The following is a 21501-nucleotide window of genomic DNA, read 5'->3' on the forward strand; positions in this document are numbered from 1 at the left end:
GAGGGGAGAGGCTGAGTGTCACGTGGGAAGAGAGAGGAGGCAGCTGCTGGATTGGGGTGGGGGGGAAACAGAGAGAAGTATATAGAAATAAGTAGGCTGGACGGAGGGTAATAGAAGAAGAGCCTATGGATGGAAGGGGGAGGGGGAGAAGCTGGATAGAGATAGAGATGGAGTTGTTTGGCTATGAACATACTGGGTCCCTAGTGCCTGGCAAAACCCAAAGAGTGGCAACATCCCCCTCGGGGGGGGGGGGGGGAGCGACGGAGCTGTTCGCAGAGGCAGTTGGGAAGACGGACGTGGCCCAAAATGGGACAGTTGCAAGAGCTGCCCCGCCTCCTTTCAGTCACGTGACGGCCTTCTTGGCGGCTCCTGCGACGGTTGCGGCTCGCGCACAGCGACGGGGAGGCCGCGAGCGAGCATGGCGGCGCCTCTGGTGAAAGACCCGCTCACGCGCAAGGTTTCGGCGGCGACGGTGAGAGGCGGTGCGGGGGCGGCTGTGCGGGATTTGCTCGCTGTGTGTTCTCGAGACACGGTAAGGCTTGGCCTGGCGCCTCCATCAGCCCTTCATCCCAGGCCCCTACTCCCCACCCACAGATTAGCCCTTCCCCTTAACTGTATCCATGACATCCTGTCTGGTTAGATTGTAAGCTCTTTGGAGCAGGGACTGCGTGCGTCTGGTAGCGCTATACGAGATAGTAGTAGTGTGAAGAGTTTCAGTCTTTGGGAAGCAGAGCTGAGATTGTGATGTCACAATGCCTCATTCCACCAATAAGAGCCAACCTCATCAGTGATGTCACAATGGCTCGATTGTCCTGTACTCCCCTATGTCCTCCAACCCAGCCAGCAGATTAACCCTTCCCCTTAACTCTATCCATGACATCCTGCCTGCTTAGAGTGTAAGCTCTTTGGAGCAGGGACTGCGTGCGTCTGGTAGCGCTATACGAGATAGTAGTAGTGTGAAGAGTTTCAGTCTTTGGGAAGCAGAGCTGAGATTGTGATGTCACAATGCCTCATTCCACCAATAAGAGCCAACCTCATCAGTGATGTCACAATGGCTCGATTGTCCTGTACTCCCCTATGTCCTCCAACCCAGCCAGCAGATTAACCCTTCCCCTTAACTCTATCCATGACATCCTGCCTGCTTAGAGTGTAAGCTCTTTGGAGCAGGGACTGCGTGCGTCTGGTAGCGCTATACGAGATAGTAGTAGTGTGAAGAGTTTCAGTCTTTGGAAAGCAGAGCTGAGATTGTGATGTCACAATGCCCCATTCCACCAATAAGAGCCAACCTCATCAGTGATGTCACAATGTCTTGATTGTCCTGTTCAACCCAGCCAGCAGATTAACCCTTCCCCTTAACTGTATCCATGACATCCTGTCTGGTTAGATTGTAAGCTCTTTGGAGCAGGGACTGCGTGCGTCTGGTAGCGCTATACGAGATAGTAGTAGTGTGAAGAGTTTCAGTCTTTGGAAAGCAGAGCTGAGATTGTGATGTCACAATGCCCCATTCCACCAATAAGAGCCAACCTCATCAGTGATGTCACAATGGCTTGATTGTCCTGTTCAACCCAGCCAGTAGATTAACCCTTCCCCTTAACTGTATCCATGACATCCTGCCTGCTTAGAGTGTAAGCTCTTTGGAGCAGGGACTGCGTGCGTCTGGTAGCGCTATACGAGATAGTAGTAGTGTGAAGAGTTTCAATCTTTGGGAAGCAGAGCTGAGATTGTGATGTCACAATGCCTCATTGAACCAATAAGAGCCAACCTCATCAGTGATGTCACAATGGCTCGATTGTCCTGTACTCCCCTATGTCCTCCAACCCAGCCAGCAGATTAACCCTTCCCCTTAACTGTATCCATGACATCCTGTCTGGTTAGATTGTAAGCTCTTTGGAGCAGGGACTGCGTGCATCTGGTAGCGCTATACGAGATAGTAGTAGTGTGAAGAGTTTCAGTCTTTGGGAAGCAGAGCTGAGATTGTGATGTCACAATGCCCCATTCCACCAATAGGAGCCAACCTCATCAGTGATGTCACAATGGCATGATTGTCCTGTTCAACCCAGCCAGTAGATTAACCCTTCCCCTTAACTGTATCCATGACATCCTGTCTGGTTTGATTGTAAGCTCTTTGGAGCAGGGACTGCGTGCGTCTGGTAGCGCTATACGAGATAGTAGTAGTGTGAAGAGTTTCAATCTTTGGGAAGCAGAGCTAAGATTGTGATGTCACAATGCCTCATTGAACCAATAAGAGCCAACCTCATCAGTGATGTCACAATGGCTCGATTGTCCTGTACTCCCCTATGTCCTCCAACCCAGCCAGCAGATTAACCCTTCCCCTTAACTGTATCCATGACATCCTGCCTGCTTAGAGTGTAAGCTCTTTGGAGCAGGGACTGCGTGCGTCTGGTAGTGCTATACGAGATAGTAGTAGTGTGAAGAGTTTCAGTCTTTGGAAAGCAGAGCTGAGATTGTGATGTCACAATGCCTCATTGAACCAATAAGAGCCAACCTCATCAGTGATGTCACAATGGCTCGATTGTCCTGTACTCCCCTATGTCCTCCAACCCAGCCAGCAGATTAACCCTTCCCCTTAACTGTATCCATGACATCCTGTCTGGTTAGATTGTAAGCTCTTTGGAGCAGGGACTGCGTGCGTCTGGTAGCGCTATACGAGATAGTAGTAGTGTGAAGAGTTTCAGTCTTTGGGAAGCAGAGCTGAGATTGTGATGTCACAATGCCCCATTCCACCAATAGGAGCCAACCTCATCAGTGATGTCACAATGGCATGATTGTCCTGTTCAACCCAGCCAGTAGATTAACCCTTCCCCTTAACTGTATCCATGACATCCTGTCTGGTTTGATTGTAAGCTCTTTGGAGCAGGGACTGCGTGCGTCTGGTAGCGCTATACGAGATAGTAGTAGTGTGAAGAGTTTCAATCTTTGGGAAGCAGAGCTGAGATTGTGATGTCACAATGCCTCATTGAACCAATAAGAGCCAACCTCATCAGTGATGTCACAATGGCTCGATTGTCCTGTACTCCCCTATGTCCTCCAACCCAGCCAGCAGATTAACCCTTCCCCTTAACTGTATCCATGACATCCTGCCTGCTTAGAGTGTAAGCTCTTTGGAGCAGGGACTGCGTGCGTCTGGTAGTGCTATACGAGATAGTAGTAGTGTGAAGAGTTTCAGTCTTTGGAAAGCAGAGCTGAGATTGTGATGTCACAATGCCTCTTCCACCAATAAGAGTCAACCTCATCAGTGATGTCACAATGGCTCGATTGTCCTGTACTCCCCTATGTCCGCCAACCCAGCCAGCAGATTAACCCTTCCCCTTAACTGTATCCATGACATCCTGACTGGTTAGATTGTAAGCTCTTTGGAGCAGGGACTGCATGCGTCTGGTATCGCTATACGAGATAGTAGTAGTGTGAAGAGTTTCAATCTTTGGGAAGCAGAGCTGAGATTGTGATGTCACAATGCCTCATTCCACCAATAAGAGCCAACCTCATCAGTGATGTCACAATGGCTCGATTGTCCTGTACTCCCCTATGTCCTCCAACCCAGCCAGCAGATTAACCCTTCCCCTTAACTGTATCCATGACATCCTGACTGGTTAGATTGTAAGCTCTTTGGAGCAGGGACTGCATGCGTCTGGTATCGCTATACGAGATAGTAGTAGTGTGAAGAGTTTCAATCTTTGGGAAGCAGAGCTGAGATTGTGATGTCACAATGCCTCATTCCACCAATAAGAGCCAACCTCATCAGTGATGTCACAATGGCTCGATTGTCCTGTACTCCCCTATGTCCTCCAACCCAGCCAGCAGATTAACCCTTCCCCTTAACTGTATCCATGACATCCTGACTGGTTAGATTGTAAGCTCTTTGGAGCAGGGACTGCATGCGTCTGGTATCGCTATACGAGATAGTAGTAGTGTGAAGAGTTTCAATCTTTGGGAAGCAGAGCTGAGATTGTGATGTCACAATGCCTCATTCCACCAATAAGAGCCAACCTCATCAGTGATGTCACAATGGCTCGATTGTCCTGTACTCCCCTATGTCCTCCAACCCAGCCAGCAGATTAACCCTTCCCCTTAACTGTATCCATGACATCCTGACTGGTTAGATTGTAAGCTCTTTGGAGCAGGGACTGCATGCGTCTGGTATCGCTATACGAGATAGTAGTAGTGTGAAGAGTTTCAATCTTTGGGAAGCAGAGCTGAGATTGTGATGTCACAATGCCTCATTCCACCAATAAGAGCCAACCTCATCAGTGATGTCACAATGGCTCGATTGTCCTGTACTCCCCTATGTCCTCCAACCCAGCCAGCAGATTAACCCTTCCCCTTAACTCTATCCATGACATCCTGCCTGCTTAGAGTGTAAGCTCTTTGGAGCAGGGACTGCGTGCGTCTGGTAGCGCTATACGAGATAGTAGTAGTGTGAAGAGTTTCAGTCTTTGGAAAGCAGAGCTGAGATTGTGATGTCACAATGCCTCTTCCACCAATAAGAGTCAACCTCATCAGTGATGTCACAATGGCTCGATTGTCCTGTACTCCCCTATGTCCTCCAACCCAGCCAGCAGATTAACCCTTCCCCTTAACTGTATCCATGACATCCTGACTGGTTAGATTGTAAGCTCTTTGGAGCAGGGACTGCATGCGTCTGGTAGTGCTATACGAGATAGTAGTAGTGTGAAGAGTTTCAGTCTTTGGAAAGCAGAGCTGAGATTGTGATGTCACAATGCCCCATTCCACCAATAAGAGCCAACCTCATCAGTGATGTCACAATGGCTTGATTGTCCTGTTCAACCCAGCCAGTAGATTAACCCTTCCCCTTAACTGTATCCATGACATCCTGTCTGGTTAGATTGTAAGCTCTTTGGAGCAGGGACTGCGTGCGTCTGGTAGCGCTATACGAGATAGTAGTAGTGTGAAGAGTTTCAGTCTTTGGGAAGCAGAGCTGAGATTGTGATGTCACAATGCCTCATTCCACCAATAAGAGCCAACCTCATCAGTGATGTCACAATGGCTCGATTGTCCTGTACTCCCCTATGTCCTCCAACCCAGCCAGCAGATTAACCCTTCCCCTTAACTCTATCCATGACATCCTGCCTGCTTAGAGTGTAAGCTCTTTGGAGCAGGGACTGCGTGCGTCTGGTAGCGCTATACGAGATAGCAGTAGTGTGAAGAGTTTCAGTCTTTGGGAAGCAGAGCTGAGATTGTGATGTCACAATGCCCCATTCCACCAATAAGAGCCAACCTCATCAGTGATGTCACAATGGCTTGATTGTCCTGTTCAACCCAGCCAGTAGATTAACCCTTCCCCTTAACTGTATCCATGACATCCTGTCTGGTTAGATTGTAAGCTCTTTGGAGCAGGGACTGCGTGCGTCTGGTAGCGCTATACGAGATAGTAGTAGTGTGAAGAGTTTCAGTCTTTGGGAAGCAGAGCTGAGATTGTGATGTCACAATGCCTCATTGAACCAATAAGAGCCAACCTCATCAGTGATGTCACAATGGCTCGATTGTCCTGTACTCCCCTATGTCCTCCAACCCAGCCAGCAGATTAACCCTTCCCCTTAACTGTATCCATGACATCCTGCCTGCTTAGAGTGTAAGCTCTTTGGAGCAGGGACTGCGTGCGTCTGGTAGCGCTATACGAGATAGTAGTAGTGTGAAGAGTTTCAGTCTTTGGGAAGCAGAGCTGAGATTGTGATGTCACAATGCCCCATTCCACCAATAAGAGCCAACCTCATCAGTGATGTCACAATGTCTTGATTGTCCTGTTCAACCCAGCCAGCAGATTAACCCTTCCCCTTAACTGTATCCATGACATCCTGTCTGGTTAGATTGTAAGCTCTTTGGAGCAGGGACTGCGTGCGTCTGGTAGCGCTATACGAGATAGTAGTAGTGTGAAGAGTTTCAGTCTTTGGGAAGCAGAGCTGAGATTGTGATGTCACAATGCCTCATTGAACCAATAAGAGCCAACCTCATCAGTGATGTCACAATGGCTCGATTGTCCTGTACTCCCCTATGTCCTCCAACCCAGCCAGCAGATTAACCCTTCCCCTTAACTGTATCCATGACATCCTGCCTGCTTAGAGTGTAAGCTCTTTGGAGCAGGGACTGCGTGCGTCTGGTAGCGCTATACGAGATAGTAGTAGTGTGAAGAGTTTCAGTCTTTGGAAAGCAGAGCTGAGATTGTGATGTCACAATGCCCCATTCCACCAATAAGAGCCAACCTCATCAGTGATGTCACAATGTCTTGATTGTCCTGTTCAACCCAGCCAGCAGATTAACCCTTCCCCTTAACTGTATCCATGACATCCTGTCTGGTTAGATTGTAAGCTCTTTGGAGCAGGGACTGCGTGCGTCTGGTAGCGCTATACGAGATAGTAGTAGTGTGAAGAGTTTCAATCTTTGGGAAGCAGAGCTGAGATTGTGATGTCACAATGCCTCATTGAACCAATAAGAGCCAACCTCATCAGTGATGTCACAATGGCTCGATTGTCCTGTACTCCCCTATGTCCTCCAACCCAGCCAGCAGATTAACCCTTCCCCTTAACTGTATCCATGACATCCTGCCTGCTTAGAGTGTAAGCTCTTTGGAGCAGGGACTGCGTGCGTCTGGTAGCGCTATACGAGATAGTAGTAGTGTGAAGAGTTTCAGTCTTTGGGAAGCAGAGCTGAGATTGTGATGTCACAATGCCCCATTCCACCAATAAGAGCCAACCTCATCAGTGATGTCACAATGGCTTGATTGTCCTGTTCAACCCAGCCAGCAGATTAACCCTTCCCCTTAACTGTATCCATGACATCCTGTCTGGTTAGATTGTAAGCTCTTTGGAGCAGGGACTGCGTGCGTCTGGTAGCGCTATACGAGATAGTAGTAGTGTGAAGAGTTTCAGTCTTTGGAAAGCAGAGCTGAGATTGTGATGTCACAATGCCCCATTCCACCAATAAGAGCCAACCTCATCAGTGATGTCACAATGGCTTGATTGTCCTGTTCAACCCAGCCAGCAGATTAACCCTTCCCCTTAACTCTATCCATGACATCCTGCCTGCTTAGAGTGTAAGCTCTTTGGAGCAGGGACTGCATGCGTCTGGTATCGCTATACGAGACAGTAGTAGTGTGAAGAGTTTCAATCTTTGGGAAGCAGAGCTGAGATTGTGATGTCACAATGCCTCATTCCACCAATAAGAGCCAACCTCATCAGTGATGTCACAATGGCTCGATTGTCCTGTACTCCCCTATGTCCTCCAACCCAGCCAGCAGATTAACCCTTCCCCTTAACTGTATCCATGACATCCTGTCTGGTTAGATTGTAAGCTCTTTGGAGCAGGGACTGCGTGCGTCTGGTAGCGCTAAATGAGATAGTAGTAGTGTGAAGAGTTTCAGTCTTTGAGAAGCAGAGCTGAGATTGTGATGTCACAATGCCTCTTCCACCAATAAGAGTCAACCTCATCAGTGATGTCACAATGGCTCGATTGTCCTGTACTCCCCTATGTCCTCCAACCCAGCCAGCAGATTAACCCTTCCCCTTAACTGTATCTATGACATCCTGACTGGTTAGATTGTAAGCTCTTTGGAGCAGGGACTGCGTGCGTCTGGTAGCACTATACAAGATAGTAGTAGTGTGAAGAGTTTCAGTCTTTGGGAAGCAGAGCTGAGATTGTGATGTCACAATGCCTCATTCCACCAATAAGAGCCAACCTCATCAGTGATGTCACAATGGCTTGATTGTCCTGTTCAACCCAGCCAGCAGATTAACCCTTCCCCTTAACTGTATCCATGACATCCTGTCTGGTTAGATTGTAAGCTCTTTGGAGCAGGGACTGCGTGCGTCTGGTAGCGCTATACGAGATAGTAGTAGTGTGAAGAGTTTCAGTCTTTGGGAAGCAGAGCTGAGATTGTGATGTCACAATGCCTCATTCCACCAATAAGAGCCAACCTCATCAGTGATGTCACAATGGCTCGATTGTCCTGTACTCCCCTATGTCCTCCAACCCAGCCAGCAGATTAACCCTTCCCCTTAACTCTATCCATGACATCCTGCCTGCTTAGAGTGTAAGCTCTTTGGAGCAGGGACTGCGTGCGTCTGGTAGCGCTATACGAGATAGCAGTAGTGTGAAGAGTTTCAGTCTTTGGGAAGCAGAGCTGAGATTGTGATGTCACAATGCCCCATTCCACCAATAAGAGCCAACCTCATCAGTGATGTCACAATGGCTTGATTGTCCTGTTCAACCCAGCCAGTAGATTAACCCTTCCCCTTAACTGTATCCATGACATCCTGTCTGGTTAGATTGTAAGCTCTTTGGAGCAGGGACTGCGTGCGTCTGGTAGCGCTATACGAGATAGTAGTAGTGTGAAGAGTTTCAGTCTTTGGGAAGCAGAGCTGAGATTGTGATGTCACAATGCCTCATTGAACCAATAAGAGCCAACCTCATCAGTGATGTCACAATGGCTCGATTGTCCTGTACTCCCCTATGTCCTCCAACCCAGCCAGCAGATTAACCCTTCCCCTTAACTGTATCCATGACATCCTGCCTGCTTAGAGTGTAAGCTCTTTGGAGCAGGGACTGCGTGCGTCTGGTAGCGCTAAATGAGATAGTAGTAGTGTGAAGAGTTTCAGTCTTTGAGAAGCAGAGCTGAGATTGTGATGTCACAATGCCTCTTCCACCAATAAGAGTCAACCTCATCAGTGATGTCACAATGGCTCGATTGTCCTGTACTCCCCTATGTCCTCCAACCCAGCCAGCAGATTAACCCTTCCCCTTAACTGTATCTATGACATCCTGACTGGTTAGATTGTAAGCTCTTTGGAGCAGGGACTGCGTGCGTCTGGTAGCACTATACAAGATAGTAGTAGTGTGAAGAGTTTCAGTCTTTGGGAAGCAGAGCTGAGATTGTGATGTCACAATGCCCCATTCCACCAATAAGAGCCAACCTCATCAGTGATGTCACAATGGCTTGATTGTCCTGTTCAACCCAGCCAGCAGATTAACCCTTCCCCTTAACTGTATCCATGACATCCTGTCTGGTTAGATTGTAAGCTCTTTGGAGCAGGGACTGCGTGCGTCTGGTAGCGCTATACGAGACAGTAGTAGTGTGAAGAGTTTCAATCTTTGGGAAGCAGAGCTGAGATTGTGATGTCACAATGCCCCATTCCACCAATAAGAGCCAACCTCATCAGTGATGTCACAATGGCTTGATTGTCCTGTTCAACCCAGCCAGCAGATTAACCCTTCCCCTTAACTGTATCCATGACATCCTGTCTGGTTAGATTGTAAGCTCTTTGGAGCAGGGACTGCGTGCGTCTGGTAGCGCTATACGAGATAGTAGTAGTGTGAAGAGTTTCAGTCTTTGGGAAGCAGAGCTGAGATTGTGATGTCACAATGCCTCATTCCACCAATAAGAGCCAACCTCATCAGTGATGTCACAATGGCTCGATTGTCCTGTACTCCCCTATGTCCTCCAACCCAGCCAGCAGATTAACCCTTCCCCTTAACTCTATCCATGACATCCTGCCTGCTTAGAGTGTAAGCTCTTTGGAGCAGGGACTGCGTGCGTCTGGTAGCGCTAAATGAGATAGTAGTAGTGTGAAGAGTTTCAGTCTTTGAGAAGCAGAGCTGAGATTGTGATGTCACAATGCCTCTTCCACCAATAAGAGTCAACCTCATCAGTGATGTCACAATGGCTCGATTGTCCTGTACTCCCCTATGTCCTCCAACCCAGCCAGCAGATTAACCCTTCCCCTTAACTGTATCTATGACATCCTGACTGGTTAGATTGTAAGCTCTTTGGAGCAGGGACTGCGTGCGTCTGGTAGCACTATACAAGATAGTAGTAGTGTGAAGAGTTTCAGTCTTTGGGAAGCAGAGCTGAGATTGTGATGTCACAATGCCTCATTCCACCAATAAGAGCCAACCTCATCAGTGATGTCACAATGGCTTGATTGTCCTGTTCAACCCAGCCAGCAGATTAACCCTTCCCCTTAACTGTATCCATGACATCCTGTCTGGTTAGATTGTAAGCTCTTTGGAGCAGGGACTGCGTGCGTCTGGTAGCGCTATACGAGATAGTAGTAGTGTGAAGAGTTTCAGTCTTTGGGAAGCAGAGCTGAGATTGTGATGTCACAATGCCTCATTCCACCAATAAGAGCCAACCTCATCAGTGATGTCACAATGGCTCGATTGTCCTGTACTCCCCTATGTCCTCCAACCCAGCCAGCAGATTAACCCTTCCCCTTAACTCTATCCATGACATCCTGCCTGCTTAGAGTGTAAGCTCTTTGGAGCAGGGACTGCGTGCGTCTGGTAGCGCTATACGAGATAGCAGTAGTGTGAAGAGTTTCAGTCTTTGGGAAGCAGAGCTGAGATTGTGATGTCACAATGCCCCATTCCACCAATAAGAGCCAACCTCATCAGTGATGTCACAATGGCTTGATTGTCCTGTTCAACCCAGCCAGTAGATTAACCCTTCCCCTTAACTGTATCCATGACATCCTGTCTGGTTAGATTGTAAGCTCTTTGGAGCAGGGACTGCGTGCGTCTGGTAGCGCTATACGAGATAGTAGTAGTGTGAAGAGTTTCAGTCTTTGGGAAGCAGAGCTGAGATTGTGATGTCACAATGCCTCATTGAACCAATAAGAGCCAACCTCATCAGTGATGTCACAATGGCTCGATTGTCCTGTACTCCCCTATGTCCTCCAACCCAGCCAGCAGATTAACCCTTCCCCTTAACTGTATCCATGACATCCTGCCTGCTTAGAGTGTAAGCTCTTTGGAGCAGGGACTGCGTGCGTCTGGTAGCGCTATACGAGATAGTAGTAGTGTGAAGAGTTTCAGTCTTTGGAAAGCAGAGCTGAGATTGTGATGTCACAATGCCCCATTCCACCAATAAGAGCCAACCTCATCAGTGATGTCACAATGTCTTGATTGTCCTGTTCAACCCAGCCAGCAGATTAACCCTTCCCCTTAACTGTATCCATGACATCCTGCCTGCTTAGAGTGTAAGCTCTTTGGAGCAGGGACTGCGTGCGTCTGGTAGCGCTATACGAGATAGTAGTAGTGTGAAGAGTTTCAGTCTTTGGAAAGCAGAGCTGAGATTGTGATGTCACAATGCCCCATTCCACCAATAAGAGCCAACCTCATCAGTGATGTCACAATGTCTTGATTGTCCTGTTCAACCCAGCCAGCAGATTAACCCTTCCCCTTAACTGTATCCATGACATCCTGTCTGGTTAGATTGTAAGCTCTTTGGAGCAGGGACTGCGTGCGTCTGGTAGCGCTATACGAGATAGTAGTAGTGTGAAGAGTTTCAGTCTTTGGAAAGCAGAGCTGAGATTGTGATGTCACAATGCCCCATTCCACCAATAAGAGCCAACCTCATCAGTGATGTCACAATGTCTTGATTGTCCTGTTCAACCCAGCCAGCAGATTAACCCTTCCCCTTAACTGTATCCATGACATCCTGCCTGCTTAGAGTGTAAGCTCTTTGGAGCAGGGACTGCGTGCGTCTGGTAGCGCTATACGAGATAGTAGTAGTGTGAAGAGTTTCAGTCTTTGGAAAGCAGAGCTGAGATTGTGATGTCACAATGCCCCATTCCACCAATAAGAGCCAACCTCATCAGTGATGTCACAATGTCTTGATTGTCCTGTTCAACCCAGCCAGCAGATTAACCCTTCCCCTTAACTGTATCCATGACATCCTGTCTGGTTAGATTGTAAGCTCTTTGGAGCAGGGACTGCGTGCGTCTGGTAGCGCTATACGAGATAGTAGTAGTGTGAAGAGTTGGATTGACACTGGAGCTCCATAGATGGGCATGCATGGTTGCAACTTAGGCATCTACCATAACCAAATATGTGAACCATTGAGATTAGATGAAGGAATGTTTAATAGTGATATGCAAATACCTTCTAACATATTAATGTTAATGAAGCAAGCCATTGCGCTATATAGTTTGACAAGAGATGTGGATTTGGGAGCAACATCAGAATATATATTGTCAGAGAAAGGATGGTGTGGGGCAGTAAATTCAAGGGTCTGTGAAGAGGCAGCCAGAGGTTATCCGGGTCTGTGGGACCAAACTAGCAATTAAAAGGACAGTCTAGATGAGGCTTTTGCCTGTCTTTCATCACAGCCACATTTTGAGTATAAAAACTCATTTGTTGTGTGTTTCCTTTTGATTTCTAGGGTATTCCAGAGGCTAGTTTATATGTGACGTGTAATGGGCGACTGGTTGCTGCTGATCAAGACTTGCAGAATGGGCTGGTCTATAGTTTGGAGCCTAGACTGTGTGGTGGAAAAGGAGGTCTGTATATTATTTTTAAGTTCTCCATGGAAAACAAGATTTCTTCTTCTTTTTTTTTTGTAATTTCGTAAAATTTGATCTACTGCTTCTCAAGTAAAAATTATACTTCACGATATAGATACTAATACAGGATGTGGTACTAAAGTACTTACAAAATAAGTCCAGAAAGCAGTTGTAGAGGGTCATCATTCAAGTGGTGGTAGTCCCATGTAGTAACCTTTGACCTATCCTTCTTGAAACAAATGTCTTAATTGGCACATATAGTCGTAGTGTGTGCTTCGTGGAGCTATAGGCGTGGCCCAGGCAGCCTTTGTAACCTGCTCTCTACTGTGGTTAAAAAGATGGTGATTGTCAATAATAAAGAGCTGAATTACAAACAATACTGGACTATAGCAATCAAAGTCAAACCTGATATGGCTGCATCATTTTATAAATTTCTCTTAGTGTTAATAAATATTATGTTTCAGGCTTTGGATCGATGCTTCGAGCACTTGGTGCTCAAATTGAAAAAACTACAAACCGAGAAGCTTGTCGGGATCTCAGTGGAAGGCGACTTCGAGATGTTAACCATGAGAAAGAGTAAGCTGTTCTTCAAATTTCAATTAATTATAAAGTGCCTTGAGGTGCCACTTGCAGCACCTGCATTCAGTTTGTGTGTTCAGCTGTGACTACTATGGACCAGACCTTCTATGTATTCCTCCCCATATCACATCATGATCCCGTCCTTATCTGTGGCCAAGATAAATCTTCACAAGCCTGACTCTGTGGCCTTCCTTCAGCAGGGTCCCTCCGATGGAGTCAGTCCAGAGGAAGGCTAAAATGAATGATGATCTTCGTCATAAGGTGTATGAGGACAGACTTAAAGGTCTCAATATGTATACTTTGGAGGAAAGACGGGAGAGGGGAGATATTTATTTATTCAGATACTCAAGCCTTTTCCCCTGTGTGTCCTAGTGGGCTTACAATCTATCTAATGTACCTGGGGCAATGGGGGGATTAAATGACTTGCTGAGGCTGTAACCAATGCATTATGCGCTTCCAGAGGGCGTGATAGGACAGAGTACGGTTTTGGGGTTCAAGAAGGGATTGGATGATTTCCAGAAGGAAAAGGGGATAGAAGGGTATAGATAGAGGATTACTGATGGGCCACCATGTGAGCGAACTGCTGGACATGATGGATCTCTGGTCTGACCCAGCAGAGGCACTGCTTATGTTCTTATGTTCCCTAATATGATAAGAGATATTTAAATACTTACGTGGCATAAATGTGCATGAAGTGAGTCTTTCATTTGAAAGGAAGCTTGGGATGAGAGGGCATAGGATGAAGTTAAAAACTGATAGTGTCAGGAGTAATCTCAGAAAATACTTTTTTGCAGAAAGGGTGAAATAGTGTCTCGGTAAAGGTGGTGGAGACTGACTGTCTGAATTCAAGAAAGCGTGGGGCAGGCATATAGAATCTTTTAGGGAGAGGAGGAGTTAGTGGATGGCAGACTGGATGGGCCATTTATCTGTGTCATGTTTCTATGTTCCTATGTAAACTATATGTTCAAATGGCAATAGGTGAGACATTCTAGACAAGTGGGTCATGTCCCTATGGCCGCATGCCATCTGCAGAAGGAATGCACTCCGGATTTTTCTCTGTGCCTCTGTTGTAATTCACTGGGCTCCTTAGTTCCACCAAATTTAGCACCTCAAGAACATCCTTGCATCAAGTGGGGAGGGTCATTGGGATGGGCAGACTAGATGGGCCTGGCCCTTATCTGCCGTCTATTTCTATGTTTCTAAGTGTCATGTGGTGCAGCCAGGAGAGACGACACCGCCAAGCTTAGCCTCTCCCTTGATTAAGAAGGTGACAAAATGCTCAGCTAGCCCAGTGAGGTGGCCTTCTTTACTTTCAGGGCTTGGCACAGCTGCTAATAATAACTTTATTCTTTTATACCGCCATAACCAAAAGTTCTAGGCCAGGGTTGTCCAGCCTTTTGGCTTTCCTGGGCCGCATTAGCCGAAAAAAATGTTTCTGGGGCCGCACAAATGCGCAAACGCTGCAGCAAGACAGAGGAGGGAGCCGGCAAGACGGTAAACACCCAGGGGCAACAGAGGAAAACACTGTATCGCCCTCGACCGGGGCCACACAAAATACTTCACGGGGCCACATGCGGACCTCGGGCTGCAGGTTGGACACTCCTGTTCTAGGCGGTTTATACTATAAGAGCTGGACAATCAGCAAAATACAATAAAAAATACAAATATTTGTAAAATAGAATTTCAATAATAAAACTCACTAAGTAATAAACTTATCGAACAAAGTGGTCTTAATTAATTTCCGAAAACTGCAATAGGATATCATAGCTTGCTGAATACATTTACCTAACCAAGATTGTTGCTAGGGTCCTATCTAAGAAGGTCTTATATCCACACCCATTAATTTTTGGATAAGCAAATAAGTAGTAGTTTCTAGTTTGCATGAGTGCGAACCCTCCGCAGCCTAAGAAATGCAAAGTTCAGTCATCAAAGGGTGACTCTACGCCCCTGGAGCCGGAGGTTTCTCAGATTTTATTACACTTTTGTTAAATGTGTTTCAAAGTTGGCATTCTCCTATGCAGTACCACTCCACCTCTAATGCATCTCTGTGGCGTGTTGTTGCCTGCTTGATCTGGGAGATCCTTATGCTGATGACCAGGGGCAGGGCTTCCCAGGATGGGGGGTCCAGGGACTGTGTGCCAGATGTGCAGATCCCTCTGGGATTTTGGAATCTGGAGACAATCCCACAGTTCGGCATTTATTTAAGTCTACAGCTTTGCTGGGTCTTCTTTCTGAGTCTTTGCAGGAATTCCATCCATGACTTCCTCCTGGCTTTGTGGTGTGCGCTCGCAGTGTGCTACTTTCCCCTGGCACGCTGATACGAGCATTCTAATCTTGCTCATTAGGACTCTCCAACAGGTGCTCCTCTGATACCAAGAACCATGTCTCGCTTGTATCCTCCGGCCCAAGAGTGCCAGCGGCTTCTGGGTCAGCCTAGGATGGATTCTATGGTTGCGCAGGTGACTAAGCGCACCTCTCTACTCAGTGAAGGTAGTGTGGTACTTACAGATATGCAGGACCGCCGTGTGAATGTTGTCCTCAGGAGACTCTCTGATGCACCTGCTTTCGGCATAAAAGCTGCTTTGGCAGCATCCTTTGTCATATGCATCTCTGTCTCTCGGAGTGAGGCTGTGGATTCTCCTCCTTAACTGTTTTTTGACTGGGTCAGATTCCATTGCTGATGCATTGTATGACCTTATATGGGTTTTATCAAAAAGTGCCGGTGTTCTCCATTTCTGCCCGCAGGATGCTCTGGATCAGACAGTGGGCTGGTGATTCCTCTTCCAAGGCTGCTTTGACTAGATTTCCCTTTAAGGGGCAGTTATTGTTTGGCAAGGGCCTGGATGACCTCATGAATTCTGTGGGACTGTCACCCTAAGACCCTTCCTGATAGCAGAACCCAGGCCCTCTAGAGGTTCTGGTCGCTCTAATTTTCGTGGCTCCTGGCGATCCCATCTGTAGGCGAGTGCCATGTTGCAGAGATTTTCCCAGAGCTCCCAACCCAGGTATGCTGGCTACAGGTTATCCTAGCCCTCCCCCTCCCATTCTGCACCCTTTGCCGCAAAGGGACAATGACGCCAGGCCGGGGGATGCCCCTCTACAGATAGGGGGCAGACTCTTGGTATTTCTGCCTTCCTGGGCTCACATTTCATCCAGCCAGTGGGTCTTGGACATTATTCAGTCGGGCTATAAGCTGGAATTTGCCCGACCTCTGACTGAGTGGTTTGTGGATGTTCCTGCAGGTTGACTGGAAAAGGCGCTCAAAGTAAGCCACTATTCAATGCTTGCTATAGAGCTGGTGCCGCCCGAAGTTTCGGGCTCAGTCAGATACTCTATATACTTTAGTGCCACAGAAAGGCTCCAAAGATTGGAGGCCTGTTCTGGATCTTCAGCATGTGAATGTGGCTCTCGGGGTTCCATGCTTTTGCATGGAGACAGTGCGATTGGTCATTGCAGCGGAGGCCCCGGGAGAGTTCCTCACCTCTGGATCTCACAGAAGCTTACTTGCACATTCTGATATTTCCAGCCCCACTGCAAATACTTGTGATTTCATGTATTGGAGAAGATGATTCGGTGTATGAGACAGAGTTAGATTAGATCCTTACCAGTTCTTGACTCTGCCCTTTGGGCTGGCAAAGGCTCCCTGTACTTTCACCAAGGTAATGGTGGTCGTGACAGCTTACTTCTGAAAAATGGGTCTGCATGTACACCCTTACTTGGATGACTGACTGATCAGGATTCCCTTGGTGGCTGAAGGTCCTGGGCTGAATTATGACTTACAGAAAAAGTAATCTGACACCCACACAGTCTTTGGAATATCTAGGTGTTTTCTTCTGGCCACATCTATCTTGCTGAAGCACGCAGACAGAAATTGTGTGCCCAGATTTCTTCCTTTCTAGAACAGCCGGCTCCTTCGGCGTGGGACTATTTTCATGTCCTGAGGTCCGTGGCTGACATGTTGGATGTGTTTCCTTGGGCAAGGGCTCACATGTATCCTCTCCAGCATGCCTTCCTCTCTCTCATGACTTGATCGCTTCTCCTACAGTTGCTCTGTAAGTGCGTTCTGCAGATTGCATCTTGGATCGTGGTGATGGCAGATGCAAGCCTTCGGTGCTGGGAAGCCCACTGCAATCATTGTCCCATCTAGGGGTGTTGGACACCCTCTCAGAGGAAATGGTCAATCAACCAGTTGGAGCTGAGAGCCATTCGGCTGGCTTTGATATGGTTGCAGAAGACTGAAGGGCCAAGCAGTCAGGGGCTTCTCCGACATTGCATGGCAGTAGCTTATGTCAATCGCCAGGGAGGGACCAAGAGCACCCTTCTGGCTCTGGAAGCCTCCTGCCTTTTCTGTGGGTAGAATGCCACCTCCAGGTGCTCTCGGCAGCGAATGTGGTGGGAGTCGACAATGTTTAGGCTGACTTCCTCAGCAGACAGACTTTGGATCTGGGCAAGTGGGCCCTGTTCTCAGCGGTATTCCGAATGATAGTGCGGCACTGAGGTCAGCCCCATTTTGATCTCATGGCCATGGCAAAGAACAAGAAAGTGGATTGTTTATTCTGTCAAAGATCCAAGCCTGGAAGCGAAGGGTCTCTATGTTCTAGTGCAGCCGTGGCCTTGGGAGCTTCTCCTCTATGTCTTTCCTCCCTGACCCATAATATGCCAGGTCATTCAGTGGATCATGGTTCATCTGGACCGCGTCATTCTGGTGACTCCAGATTGATGTCTCAGACCATGGTACACAGATCTGATTCATCTTCGCAAGGATCGCAGCATTCGGCTGAGTCCCATCCAGACCTGCTTACACAGGGTCCGGTTTGTATGAAGGATCTGGGACACTTTGATATTAAGGCATGGCTCTTGAGCGCGCAGCCTTAGAACACTTATCCAGTCTGGAAAGTCTACAATTTCTGCTTACGCTAAGACATGAAAGGCATTCCAACATTGGTGCACTCGGGACCAGGTGAAGCCTTATTTGGCTCCTATCTCAGTGGTTCTTGCCTTTCTTCAGGCTGGTCTTGATAAAGGTCTTCCTGGGAAGATAATTGAAGCAATAATTAAAGATAACATTGTACAACACCTGGAAGATCACAACCTAATAAGAGCTAGTCAACACGGCTTCAGGAAAGGGAAGTCATGTTTGACAAATTTACTTCAATTCTTTGAGAAGGTGAACAAACACATGGATAGTGGACATCCAGTGGACATAATTTACTTGGACTTCCAGAAAGCGTTTGACAAGGTCCCGCATGCAAAGCTTATGAGTAAATTACTAAGTCATGGAATAGGAGGAGAAGTGCACAGATGGATCGGCAAATGGCTAGAGAACAGAAGGCAGAGAGTAAGCATAAATGGGAAATTCTCGGAGTGGGAGAAGGTGACTAGCGGCATGCCCCTGGGCTCGGTTCTTGGGCCCATCTTGTTCAATATTTTTTTAAATGACCTGGAAGAGGAGACAACATGCAATATAATCAAGTTTGCAGATGATACAAAACTATGTCGGGTGGTTGGCTCTCAAAGGGACTGCGAGGATCTTCAGAAGGATCTGAACCAGCTGGAAAAGTGGGCGATAAAGTGGCAGATGAATTTTAACACAGACAAATGCAAGGTAATGCATCTGGGAAAGAAAAACAAAGAACATGAATATAGGATATTGGGTGTGACATTAGCCAAATGCGAACAAGAAAGGGATTTGGGGGTACTAATAGACAGAACCCTAAAGCCATTGGCTTAATGTGCGGCGGCGGCGAGGAAAGCAAACAGGATGTTGGGCATGATTAAGAAGGGGATCACGAGTAGATCGGAAGACGTCATAATGCCACTTTACAGAGAAATGGTCAGACCACACTTAGAATACTGTGTCCAACACTGGTCTCCATACCTTAAGAAGGATATAACTCTGCTGGAGAGGGTGCAGAGGTGAGCCACGAAACTTGTCAGAGGTATGGAGAATTTGAGCTAAAAAGAACGCCGCAGAAAACTGGGACTGTTTACCCTCGAAAAGAGAAGACTACGAGGAGATTTGATAGAGACTTTTAAAATATTAAAAGGATTTGACAAAATAGACCAGGAAGCAGCATTACTGACATTTTCAGATGTGACACGGACAAGAGGTCATAGCCTGAAACTGAGTGGCAGCAGGTTCAGGACAAATGTCAGGAAGTTCTGTTTCACACAGCGAGTGGTGGGTGCTTGGAATACTCTCCCAGAGGAGGTTGTGGTGGAGACTACTGTTCCGAGTTTCAAGCGCAAGTTGGATGCACACCTTCTTGCAAATCATATCGGGGGATACGGGAAATCTGGGTCTCCAATAAGAAGCACCTAACTGGGCCTCCGCGTGTGCGGATCGCCGGACTAGATGGACCTAGGTCTGATCCGGCGAAGGCGTTTCTTATGTTCTTATGTAGTGTCTCTTTGGGTCCAGGTGGCCGGGCTCTCTGGTTTTAGATCCTGGGATCATAGTTCCTCTTTGGCGTCTCATCCTGATGTCGTTAGATTTCGGAAGGGGGCTCTTTGTATCAGATTGGTTAAGCTGCCATTCCCTTCCTGGGACCTCACCTTGGTGCTATTTAGCCTCATCATAGCTCCCTTTGAGCCCCTTTGTGAAGCTTCCCTCTTGGACGATGCTCAAGATCGTGTTTCTGGTCGCTCTTGCCTCTGCATGTCGTGTCTTGGAACACCAGGCTCTTGTAGGGAACTGTTCCTCTGCGTCTCAGAGACTGGAAGTTCCCTATGTACGGTTCCTTCCTACCGAAGGTGATTTTGGCTTTCCATGTTAATTAGAAAGTGCATTTGCCTGTTTTCCAGCCTACTGGTTCCAAGACACAAGATCGCCTTTTGAAGAAACTTGATGTGCGCAGAGTGCTTCTTCACTACTTGGAGGTCACTAATGGCTTTTGTCTCTCTGACCATCTGTTTGTGCTGACTCATTCTGTTAAGTGTGGCACTTCCAAGTCCCCGATTTCCAGTTGGATTCCTAGGGCCATTTCATCAACCTATATTCTTTCTGGGAAACGGTCTCCCATTTCAGTCAAGGTGCGTTCTACCAGGAGTGTGGCTTCTTCATGGACCGAAGCTAGAGCTATGTTCCCTGAGGAGATCTTCAGGGCGGCAACGTGGTCCTCTTTACACATGTTTACCAAGTTTTACAGAGTGAATATGGTAGCAAGACAGGACTCTGCCTTTGGGTCCTCGGTCTTATGGGCCAGCGCAGCAAGCCCATCCTAGCTTCTCGGGACTGCTTTTGTATGTCCCACTTGTCTTGAATGTCTCACCTATTGCAGTGGAAAAAGAGATTATGTACTTAACCTGGTAAACTCTTTTCCAGTAGTTAGGTGAGACATTCTAGACTCCTGCTCTATCCTTCCTGCACCTGCCTACTGTCTTAGTCTGTTTCTGTCTTTCCAAGTTGTTTCTTGGATGCATGTCAGCCCTTGGGGGCTGGGAAAAAAAATACTGTATATATGTTGCTTTTTTCTGCTGGAGTAGTTTCTAAGCTCCTTTGTGGCCTTTTTGTTGGCTGTTTGCAATTAATATTCTACTGTTCCTTCTTGAGCAGAACAGTTGCTAAGCTTGATTGCCATAGGTGTCTCTACTTTATGTTTATTTGGTGGTTCTCGGTGCTTCAATACTAATTGTAAGTGGAGCTAAGGAGCCCAGTGAAGTACAACAGAGGCACAGAGAAAAAAATCCGGAGTGGATTCCTTCTGCAGATGGCACGCGGCCATGGGGACATGAGCCACTTGTCTAGAATGTCTCACCTATCTACTGGAAAAGAGCTTACCAGGGTAAGTACACAATCTATTTTTCATGAGCACAGTGTGTGAGAAATAATGCAGTGATAGCTCAGATTTATTATCAGACAGCTTGTCATGTATGGACTGAGTGTTCCTAGAACAACCTATGGATTCAGAAGGCTGTTATGTTCTTGGTTTCACAATGCTTCTAGTATCGGTAAACATTTCACCCAAGTCAAGCAGTGTACATAGGTTGTTCAGGTTTGCAAGTGATTCTCCAAAGTTTCCCCTATGAACCATAATGGTGAAAGTGCAAAGAAAAACATAAGTTGACCAAAACCCAAATAGCAGATGTCAGGCTGCAGCAGTTCAGTGATTGTTTCATTCTCTGGAGAGCTCTCCTCCTTGGTTTTCATCTCCCTGCTACCTTTTTTTTTTAACAGAATGGCTGACTGGGTAAAGAAACAAGCAGACCGGGAAGCAGAAAAAGAACAAAGACGCCTGGAGAGATTGCAGCGGAAGCTCAGTGAGCCAAAACATTACTTCACTAATCCTGAGTACCAGCAGCAGTGCCTTGAGATGTCTGAACGCTTAGAAGATTCTGTCCTGAAAGGTAGGAAGATAGCAATGACTTATTTTACGGAGGGGGGAAGGGAGTACATTAAAAATTTATTTCAAAAGAAATTATCTGAATTGGTCATTGCAATGCAAGAAAACACTGGACTTGTTTAATGGCATAGTGACGATCCTACACTACTGTGCAGGAGACAGGTTTGATATCCAGCCGCTTAGCCAAGTAATAACTGAAGCTGTTGTAGAGCATGGTTCAGTCCACAAGTTTCAAGTTTTATTAAAAATTTGATATTCCGCCTATC

The 21501-nt window shown here is 47.2% G+C and overlaps 1 protein-coding gene across 1 annotated transcript in view; it reads left to right on the forward strand.

Moving 5' to 3' along the window:
- Positions 1-332: 332 nt before the first annotated feature.
- Positions 333-21501, forward strand: part of SDE2 (SDE2 telomere maintenance homolog) — a 63685-nt gene continuing 42516 nt past the window's right edge. The window contains exons 1-4 of the mRNA XM_033939242.1: positions 333-532; positions 12194-12311; positions 12779-12890; positions 21070-21239. Of these exons, the coding sequence (XP_033795133.1) occupies positions 419-532; positions 12194-12311; positions 12779-12890; positions 21070-21239 (514 nt within the window). The 5' untranslated portion in view covers positions 333-418. The remainder of the gene's footprint in view (positions 533-12193; positions 12312-12778; positions 12891-21069; positions 21240-21501) is intronic.

This window comes from Geotrypetes seraphini, chromosome 3, assembly GCF_902459505.1.
Source record: "Geotrypetes seraphini chromosome 3, aGeoSer1.1, whole genome shotgun sequence".
Taxonomy (NCBI): Eukaryota; Metazoa; Chordata; class Amphibia; order Gymnophiona; family Dermophiidae; genus Geotrypetes; species Geotrypetes seraphini.